This window comes from Micromesistius poutassou (assembly GCF_964030765.1).
Source record: "Micromesistius poutassou genome assembly, chromosome: 13".
NCBI lineage: Eukaryota > Metazoa > Chordata > Actinopteri > Gadiformes > Gadidae > Micromesistius > Micromesistius poutassou.
Window position 1 is genome coordinate 10668961 of NC_140283.1, and position 11640 is coordinate 10680600.

An 11640-nucleotide genomic window follows, 5' to 3' on the forward strand; every position below is an offset into this window, starting at 1 on the left:
TAAGCCATTAGTTTCGAACCTGCCCCTGTCTGACGGACAGGCCGTAGTGCAAACAAAAACCCTCAGTCTTGTACGAAGTGACGGTAGATGGAGCAATTGTTTCCATTTTTTACTGTTGTGGACATGCTAGAATTGGTTGCTATATAATAAATGCAATTTTAATCAACGTTATTATTCATCACTCATCATGGCTACGAGAGGATAATTGATAATATTTTAGAAAGGTGGCATAAGCCGTTTAGGCCTAGGCCTACTATTTGGTTAATTGCCGCCCTGTAGAATGAATCCCGCCACACGGTCTATGGTGCGCTGCGGTGCTTCAATATAGATAGCCTATTTGCTTGGTAATTGACGCAAAAGAAATCGCCATAAAAAAAGTTAAATCAAATCCATCGTGAACAATACAGAGCGCCAAATTATAACGAATATTGCGTTTGATATTAACCAACATCAAATAAACGTCATATTGGTATTTTCATTAAAAAAATTATGCGGACCAACCCAGCTCTTGTAGGCGTATCGCATTACTAAGCAGGTGTGTGTTGCTTTATTGACCGCGTCCTTCGGCATTCACATCACGCGCGCCTCCTCCAGCCTTTCTCTGATTCATTCCATAAGACGAGTCACACACACCATAGAGCATCACACACACCACAGAGCATCATATAGGCTACACACACACACACACACCAAATAGGCTAGCATTGACCTGTATTCTTGGGAATTGCAAACGAAGGGCAACATGGCAAGCAACTTCTACCGAATCCTGTCGTCCAAACGCAATGTTGGCATCCTGTCCTTGGTCGGAGCTGGATCTGTAACCGGGGCCGTTTTGCTCCGCCGTGAACATGTCTCCGCCAGTGCGCACGTACGAAGATCGTACCCAGCCAGGTACCCCGTCGCTCACCATCACACCTAACTCTCCTGTTTTTATTAATTTGCAGCTCATTAATAGCCCATCTTCAAAAAAAACTGCTCTAATAGGCTAACGTAGACCATGTTATTAACAAAATAATTCTAATCCACAAAAAGTGGAATAACGCATTGTCCTTAATTTGACAGCCTCACCATTGTCATATACTGCATTAAGCAAATCTATGACACCAGTCATGGAACGGATTAGGGTTGTCGTAATTATTGTAGCTGATGTAGGTGCAGATATGGGGTAGCCTATGTCAGTCATGTAAGAATTATTTTTTCCTATTTTCCGCAGACCTCTTGGGAAATCAATCCAATGCACTCAGGAAGATCTTGTTTTTACTTTGATCTTCTCTATTGGCCTATGGATGCGCATGCCTACGTGCCGTTGGTCGCGTAAAAGGCGATTGTCCGATAGTTGTTTAATTATGGAGATAACTGGAGGATGAGCCATGATCAATAAAACACACCCAGCAGTCTCATCATGTTGCATAATAAATAACCCAAACATCGATAGCATATACCTGCCAGGGAAAAGCAAGCTCTTTATGTAAGAGCAGGCATCGTTTATATTGCACTACATAGTGTTCATCCTCCTGGACGACATTTCAATGACATTGAACTCTAGGCTAGCAGCACGAGCTACATGATATAGTGATCAGTCTATGTGATTTATAGAGCATCATCCACTTACATCCATAGTATTTGAAAATTAGTAATTTCCCTTGTTTTACAAAATAAACACATTTTTGTACTCACCTGGCTGCTACATTTAGCTAGATTAGGGTTGACCGACAAAGGTTATAGTAGGCCTATGGAATAATGATCAGTGCAGGGGATAATGATCTATTGGACTACACCTTCCACCACCTTAACAGCTTTAGCGCCTCACAAACCATTATTTAAATTTTGATTTTAATCTTTTAAAACTTTCTGCAAACAGTGAGCCAGAGCAGCACTGGAGTGACGTGGTCTGCTATCTCTAAATACAACCTTTCATAGCAGCACTGTGGATGAATGGGAGGCTGTCCAACTGATGATCTGACAGCTATGAGTCATACTTTATATAGTGTGTGCAGTTGTCCTCAAAGTGCGGCACAGTGTGCAGTGTTTTTCCCTTACCCCCCCCCCCCCTCCTAACCACACCAGTACGTGGTTCTTATCCCACAGTGCAGCCGTCACCATGCAGCACCACCTGAGTAACGTGTTATCTGACTCGGCGTGTCTAATCTAGTGCCGAGTACCCGGACCTCCGCCAGCACAACAACTGCATGGCCAGTCACCTGACGCCTGCCATCTATGCCAAGCTGTGTGATAAGTCCACTCCCAACGGCTACACCCTGGACCAGGCCATCCAGACCGGGGTGGACAACCCGGGACACCCCTTCATCAAGACCGTGGGCATGGTGGCCGGAGACGAGGAGACCTATGAGGTCAGGGCGCCATTATTAACAAACTCATCTGGCCACTTCCGTAGTGTTTATTGATTGATTAGTTTCAGCAAGCTCGTGTTTCACCAGAGCTGGGGTGGAGTTATCACATGTATTCTGACTGTTGGTCGTTGACTAGATCTTGCTGCCTCATTGTTAAAAGAACAAATTCCCTCTCCGGTTCGTCTCGTTTCAGCCTCACTGTCAAGTTTTAGAACCAGGACATATACACCAGAGAGAGGGCTGTTTTTAGACCCCTCATTGCCTTGGAAGCTCATTTGCTGAATTCTTCAGGCTTCAGATGTATGGGGATTTAATGAGCACTGCAGTTATTCATAGTTGGTAGGTCGCTATTGTTTTCAATTTCTTATGAGGGTCTTTTTAGGTATGTGTCAAAAGGTTCACACAATTACACAATTTTAGCTGTACTGAAAGAATTTTATAGTGTAGGACCGTTACCGTTAACACTTTCTAACAAGTCATAATTCATATAGCCAACACACACCCTATAGTGACATCACAAATGCGGGTGTCCACCAGGATGTATGATTTATAGATCAGCTTGCAAGTTTCTACAGTCCACTGGATAGGCTGTTAGGCTGATTTACCCATCAAACACCTGCGTGGACACTCCCAGTTTTGCTGTTGTGACGTTATTATTACCCAAAGATCATGTGATGAAATAAAGCATTTATTTGAACGAATCATACAATATCATGAACTTGTGGTTTCAGGTATTTGCAGACCTGTTGGATCCCATCATCAAAGAGAGGCACAATGGCTACGACTCTCGTACGATGACCCACCCGACCGACCTGGACTCCAGCAAGGTACGGTGGAGCCCGAACACACACCATTGGTCACACCGACACTACCACAACTCCTACGTTGCAACAGGGATACACAATCTTTCACATCAAATTGTAAGACAGTGATATTTATGGGGAGGTTAACCCAACATGAGCACCAAAGGAAATAATGATACCATTGATCCCCACACAAAACTCACCATTATTATCATAAAACAAATAAGGAAGAAAACACATTTTCCCCCCCACAGCTCCATTCAGGCCGGTTTGACGAGCGCTACGTGCTGTCGTCCCGTGTGCGGACGGGCCGCAGCATCCGTGGGCTGAGCCTGCCCCCCGCCTGCACCCGGGCCGAGCGCCGGGAGGTGGAGAGGGTGACGGTGGACGCCCTGGCCGGCCTCAGCGGGGATCTGGCCGGGAAGTACTACAGCCTCACACAGATGACGGACCAGGAGCAGCAGCAGCTCATTGACGTGAGTTCAGATGAACCGCTCAGTCATGTCCTCATCTATACACATGTCCTCATCTATATATTATATATATATATACATATCCATATGCCAAACCATATGCCGTTCAACATATAATAATACATAATACAAAAATGAAGCGTTGTTTTTATTTCCATGTGTGTCCGTCTGTGTCCCAGGATCACTTCCTGTTTGACAAGCCCGTGTCCCCCCTGCTGACGTGCGCGGGAATGGCTCGCGATTGGCCAGATGCCCGTGGGATCTGGTAAGAGCACTTTCAACTTTCAGAATAGTCCCAAGTGATCGAAACGATAGATGAATAGAAAGAGAGGGCAGCTGGCAGGAGACAGAGGCTGCCTTGTCAGCGTTGGCCACCCGGACACATATACCCCAACGCTACCCGGGGGCCAGGATCAATCACCACCAACCTTGCTTCACTTAGGGAATGTCAGACTCTCCTTTTGAATAATTCAACTTCTCTCTCTCTCTCCCTCCGTCTCCCTTTGTCTCTCGCTCCCTCTCTCTGTCTCCCCCCGCTCTGTCTCTCTCTCACTTTGTTCATATCACTTTACAGGTACATTGAATTGTCTTTCATCCATATCTCGCCCTCTGGAACTATGTTTCTCCCTGTCTCTGTCTCTCTCCCTCCCCTCTGTGCCCATCTAGTTTTCCAGGCTGTTCTCATCCAGCCGCCCCGCTTTATTTTTAAATTTCAATATCAAGTAGCTGCTTTCTTCCTTTGAACACAAACCCGTTTCCTTTCTCACTCCTTTCTTACCCTGAAGTGTGTGTATATCAGCCTTGTGTCTCTGTAAAAATTTAATTGACAAATGCCTGTATTATCAATTTTGAAAAATATGGAAAAGGCATTGGCAAGAGATTAAATCACTGACAAACAAGTTCATTGACTAAAGGTTTTCCCACCCCTGCTTTGGCATACTAATCTCAAATCTCCGGAATGGAGAAAGAAAATCCCATGACCTTCCTTCAGCACCTTAAAAACGACTATGATTTATCTTCATAGCCAAATAAAGCCTCTGGAGGGCTCAGCATGTCGGAGAGGGTACACTGAACCATAGTAAGTGTACAAACACTTTGAAACAGGTCTGCTTTTAAAGGTAAACTTTTCATATATAATCGTAATCAGTCATGATGATCAGTGGTTGCAGGAACCGACCAGCTCCATTTGATCTGTCATGTTGACCTATTGACAACCAGCCTGAGGCTCTTGGTGTCAAGAATAAACTGTTTAGTTGATATTCTCTAATGTTATGTATTATGTAATGTATACCTAGATAGTATTTTTTGAGTGGATATTGATCTGAAAATCTTTTAGTGAAGGGTAAACAAAATCCTTTGAATAAGAAATCCTTCATCAATAATCTCCTTCTGCAATAATACTGGGCACACAGCAAGGGCAATAACAAATTGATTTGGTATTTGTGATGAAATGTTGCTTGATAACATCAAATTACGTAACAGTTTTGGCTGATTGTGACTGTATAATTGTCTAGTAACTAGTTGTAATATTTGATTACCTACAGTATATATATATATATATATATATATATATATATATATATATATATATATATATATATATATATATATATATAAATATTTGGGATCTCTTGCAATAGAATAAAACCAAGTTCTGAGCCAGTTGCATGCTGTGCTCTGTCCTCTGTAGGCACAACAATGAGAAGACGTTCCTGGTGTGGATCAATGAGGAGGATCACACCAGGGTCATCTCCATGGAGAAGGGAGGCAACATGAAGAGGGTGTTTGAGAGGTTCTGCAGGGGCCTCAAGGAGGTGGGTCTCACACACACACACACGCACACGCACAGTTCAAGATAATGTATACATATCTGATCCAAGGAAAGCTTAGTTGGCTTGAGCACAATGTTTTTTATTTAACTTTGACTCGCAATAAATCACTAAAAAATCTCCTATATTCTCTATAACCTCTATTCTCTATAACCTCTATTCTACACAGATGACAGGTATATAGTTTGCAAAATAGAATGAATCAATAATCCACAGACACACACAGTGCCATTTATGTTAACATGAATTTGGTTCTTTCTTTCTCTCTTGTTCCTCTGTGCTTTCCTGCCAGGTGGAGAGGATGATCCAGGAGAAGGGCTGGGAGTTCATGTGGAACGAGAAGCTGGGCTACATCCTCACCTGCCCCTCTAACCTTGGCACCGGGCTCCGCGCCGGGGTCCACGTCAACCTACCACGACTCAGCAAGGTACCCCCCTCCCCCCCCCCCCCCCCACACACACACACACACACACACACACACACACACAACCACACACACACACACACACACACACACACACACACACACACACACACACACACACACACACACACACATGCAGGGACATGCAGAGTGGCTCAATTTGCATCATGTTGCATCTTGCTTATTTGTCAACAATTGACAATTGCACCAACTAGCTTCACACTAGTTTACATCTGTGGTCCTTGGGAAGGGATGCAATCATATAAGATGAATATACAATATGATCAAATGACATTTTTACTTTATTTTTTACCAACCTCACTCTCACTTTAAATAAATACATGCCAATCAACACACAGGAAATGCCTACAAGACATTCTTGACTACAGGCTTTCTTCAGACAGACCTTTGGTGTCTGATATAAAAGACACCAAATGGTGATATAAAACTGTCTCTGATTTCTGTAGGGATTGAGTTCTATTTTTGTATTGCATTGATGGAGAAGGCAGAGACTCCTTCTAAAATGAGCCAGAGTCACCGATCTACTCTTTCAAGTTCTTTCTCTGTGCCAGAACAGCCTTGTTTTTAAGGAAGATGGGGCAAGATCTTCAACAACTTTAAACATTAGGCAAGAATCTGAAAAAAATATAAAATGATCAAAAGTTAGTGTATGATATTTTGAGGCATTGATGTTACTCCCTCTAATTCTTATCAAGGATTTTCAATAATTGTTTTTAAAGGGTATTGGTTTGAGTGTTACAGTTGATTTCAAACTGCCTGTATTTGTTTGTCCCAGGATCCTCGCTTTAGCAAAATCCTGGACAACCTGCGTCTGCAGAAGCGTGGGACAGGAGGAGTGGACACCGCTGCAGTGGGGAGCACCTTTGACATCTCCAACCTGGACAGACTGGGACAATCTGAGGTACACACACACACACACACACACACACAAGCACAAACAGGCATGTCTGTGTAGTTCTGCAGTTCTACTATGTTTTAGCATGTGCAGGCTGAAAAAACAACTGGTTTGGCAATAAAAAATAATTGTGTTGTGACAGATTGGTTACAGATCCCCTCCTCCAGCAACATGAAATAACAAATATGATACAAAGAATATGAAACCCCCCCCAGATTTGAGCTTGTCTGCCATCAGAATTAAGATATTAATGTAAAGTCTGATTTGTGAGACTATTATTACACTGAGTTGAAGTGACCTTTTCCTATCTGGGGGCCAAATAATAATCCTGGCCGGCCAGCTGTGTCTTGCGAGCCACTAGTTGCCGACCCCTGTCTTGAACCTCATCACTTCAGGTTCACAGTTTAAGATATCTTTAGTCGTCCCAGTAGTCCTCTGCTCTGCTCTCTCTCAGTCAGAGACAGACAGAGAGCGCTGAAGAGTCCCACAAATGAGGGATAAGAAACCACTTGGCCAGATCAAAATTGATTACTGACGCTGAGAACCAAGCCTCGACTTGTTTTCCATTCTTATCAAGCATGCAGTGAGGGACAGGGCAAGGTTGTCCCCTTGCTGCCATTTACGCTCTTGGTCAGAGAACTTGAAGCCGTCGACATGGCAAAGCCTCATCAAACCTCACCTTGTGTAACTGTGTGTGCCCCCTCAGGTCCAGCTGGTGCAGACAGTAGTTGATGGGGTCAACTACTTAATCGACTGTGAGAAGAAACTAGAGAAAGGTCAAGACATCAAAGTGCCCGCATCACCCAAAGGGAACTAGACACCCCACCCCATAACCCCCCTGGGCAGGGCACATACATGCACAGACACTCCCGGGTTGCGCCCATAGGTATTCTACCATGCCTGCAGCACAGTCATGGTGGCTACCTATATTCCTACCTATATTCCTGGCCGATATCTGCATTGTACACTCCTCTGTAATATAATCTAGATGATATTATATCTAAATATATATACAGTCTATCATTATATATAGTGTAATATTAATATACAGCCATGCTTCCAACAGAGCGCACCAGACTACTTTTGTCTTGGCAACCATTCCTACATTCAGGATGCCTCAATTAAGATGGTTGGTCATTTACAAAGCTTTGTGTGGCTGAATCTGTCTCTGCATCCCCCCCCGCTGCCTATAATCTCTCCTCAAGCATGATCTATACTTTGTGTGTTATTCAATGCCCTGTATTAACTGGACATACTTAACTTGAATCTGAAAACATCTATAACATTGTGATTGTATAGTTAAAGCTGCTGTAGGTATGATTTGACCATTCTTTAAGAGAGAGGGCAGGCTATTACAGCAGAAGGGATCAAGACATAACAGAACCCAAAAGACGTCCCCTCCCCCCCTACGTTTCTCAGCAATTGGTAAGCGTTGCAGGCACACTTGCAGTTCACAGGCAAGATGGATTCCATCTTGCAGGGAAGAGGGGCAGGCATGGAGCCAACCAGAACAGATATTCTCACAATGCATTTCACTCAGTAACAGCTGACAGATGGCGATGGCATTTCTTACAAATTACACTCAAATTATAGCTCTTGAATCTTACCTATAGCACCTTTAAATCATTTGTTCTCTGATCTCCATTGTGTGGAGTGTGTGTGTGTGTGTGTGTTTCTTATTACCATCCCAGGTCGATCTGAATAGAGCGACCACTAAGACTCAGGGTCAACCGGGAGGTGTTTAGCAATGCTCTAACAACAACAATAACAACAATAACAACACCAACAACGGGGTCTTAAGAAGTAGTCATTATAAAACCAATTAAGACAAGCTTACTGGGTTGGACTAACTATATGCTAAGGAAGCAATATAATTTCAACTCAACCATTGAATGTCTTCATGTAGCCTGTTTTATTAAAGAAACCATCTATTTAACAGTATACTTGTCCTTGCTCTCCTTTTGTTTCCTTTAATGATTCTTTAATTTGATACCGCTATTTGTTTCTGAGTGGACTTTTCCTGGATTTACTAAGGCCAAATTTTGAAAGGTTGGAGTGGACTGCTGTAACCATGGATTAATGCCCAGCAGCCTATTTGTGATAAGTAAGCATAGGCTGTGTCTTGTGACAATATTAAAAAAGAACTATAGCAATACTGTACTATAATGACATTTCTCAACAAGGTACTATTGTAGCAGGATTATTCTAAAATGTTTGACCAAAACCAAATTCACTGAAATACGGACATGTGTTACTGCATTGCTGTACAAAGAAACAGCAGTTTGCTTTAAATGAAACCCAATCTGGTGGCACGTGCATGCTCTGAGACAGCAATGTCTCCCGTTACAATGACTGTGTTGTTGTCTATACTGTAGGACATGCACAACAGGGCCTTCAGTGTTGAGATGAAACAGCTGAGATATGAAGGGGACCTCCATATTGTTCTTTCACAGATGAATACACAGTGATTTTTTTGTCTGATACCATAAGTGCGTCCAATGCATATAATAATGTGAACCTCAGTCCTCTGGCATGAAAAATGGAAGACTGGGTTACCATGACAACCAGCTCACGGAGGAAACAGGGACTCCAGCCCAAGACTGAAGGGGTACCAAGAATAACTCTCCAATCTGGGGCACACACACACACACACACACACACACACACACACACACACACACACACACACACACACACACACACACACACACACACACACACACACACACACACACACATAAGACCCACCATCTCAAACATGTACAGGCTAATAACAAAAGGTTTTGCCTGACATATATAGATCATGAAACAAATGGGATCTGTTAAAACAGTAAAAAAAATAAAATAAAGCCATGACAGCATTGTTATGGCACACTAAGAAACAGTCACATCCTAGCCATAGTTTTCCAGGCCACATTGAATCTGACTATTAATCATTTCGGTATGTTTTTTGGACCTCATTAGCTGTATCTTTACTGTAAACAGGAGCCAGTCTGGAGGGCAGCTCATAAGAGATTAAAGGATCAGCATGCCAACCCAAGGTCTTGGCCAAGGGACCTGTACAGTTGAACATGCAAAATCACAGTCTTGTGCTTCATTTGAGGAAACACAGATAAAGGGCTTTTCTTAAGATAATTTGTGCTGCTGTTGTGTTAATGACCTACTCTTTTCGAAGTGCCATGCAATGCATTCGTTTTTTTATTTTTATTTTACATTTTATCTAACAAACTGCAGATTCATTACAAATACGATATACAATTTGGGCTATATTTGCAACATTCACTGTTGTATTCCTGGTCCTGACTACAATCTCGATCACTGACGACAGCTCTGTTTGACATCCTATTTTCAAAGACAACTGGTGCATGTATCGCCGAGAGAGCGCGCCCTCTAGTGGTTGAATCATCTTACTGCAACAATGATTAATTAATTCATTTAATCACACATAATAGAAGGCAGGAAGGACATTCTGATCAATTACTACATTTACTTTGAATTCTGGAGAAATACTTAACCGTGAATTTCATTCTTAAGAACAGATCAAACAGATGTCAACCTCACGCTTAGCAACTGTTTGCTTATTACACAGTGTAGGCCTAATCGATTTTTTTACATGCACCCATAGGTCCAAAGTTCATTTACGGTATGCATTTTTGGTAAATTGTTGTAAATAAGGCCCTTTGCAAACTCTGACATATTTATGTTTAATTGTAAACTAAAATTAATAAATACAAATAAAGGTTAAGCAGCCATAGGTTCGGTGTTATAAGTACAATGTACTAAGTATTATTGAATTGAAATCAATATTGTATATTAACATGTGAACATTTTCACTTGCATGAATAACATATGCGTACATCATATAATGCATAGAGTGGTCGTGTAGCTGTAGGCCTCCTTAACAAACGATTGTTATCTTTTAGAGCATCATATGACATCTCAATTCTTTTGTATTAGGTCGGCAAATAAGAACCCTCCTACTTTGTAAACGACACACAACCGGACACCCGTTAAATTGGTTACACCCACTAGTGTGAAGATGAAAACCAGGATCACTTGTTTCTTCTTTTTTCAGCCCCATTAGAAATATGTGTCATTTGGAGTTGCAACCATTTAAAAAAATATTACCTGTTGAAGGTCTACCTCCGTCCCGTGTAAAAAAAATACACAGGTAGGCCTACAACACTGCCCACAGCTAAATAAGGCTTTATACCAACAATTAGGTGAGAGTGCCACTTCGACACACATTCGTTGAGTCACTCCATTCTCCTTCCTAAGTAATCTATTCCAATATATGTTACATTAATTTCAAATGACGTGCAATTTTCCATTCCATTCGAAGTAACCGGAGATCTGTGTTTAGTTAGAATTCTGCGTACATAATGGAGCATAGATTTACTGTTACCATGGGAGACTGAATTACATGTTCCTGCCCAGATAGCAACCAAGGACACTCAGAACACCAGCCAGTTAGCGTGACCGAGGACCTGAAAGCATTGTCTGTCTGTGCTGTGTCCTCACTTCTCTACACTTCTTGACTCGATTGACTTTTTATAATAATAGCTCACGTTATGAAATAAAACGTAACTAAATCAATGAAATAACATGAATGAATAGAATCACAAAATTAGAAGCCATTGATCTTGGATGAATGGATGGATTTAATTATTATTGTCACAAGAATAATAAAATAGGCTACGTATATTTTAATACATTTTGTCCACTACTGGTGTTTTCCTCCTCGTCTCATTTCATGGGTCTGCATATTTACGTTTGTATTATCACAGAAATATATGCAACGTTTCTTTAATTGTCATAAATAATCCCAACCGGTTGAGTCATGT

General features: G+C 42.0%; 1 protein-coding gene across 1 annotated transcript; it reads left to right on the plus strand.

Annotated features, from left to right (window-relative positions):
* Window positions 1-742: 742 nt before the first annotated feature.
* LOC311357860 (creatine kinase U-type, mitochondrial-like) lies at window positions 743-7613 on the plus strand (the record flags this gene model as incomplete). Its single annotated transcript, XM_084477882.1, has 9 exons — window positions 743-891; window positions 2153-2351; window positions 3083-3178; window positions 3409-3630; window positions 3807-3892; window positions 5318-5441; window positions 5749-5883; window positions 6677-6802; window positions 7503-7613. The coding sequence occupies 9 exons, from the start codon at window positions 743-745 to the stop codon at window positions 7611-7613; spliced, it is 1248 nt and encodes a 415-aa protein (XP_084334008.1).
* Window positions 7614-11640: the final 4027 nt, after the last annotated feature.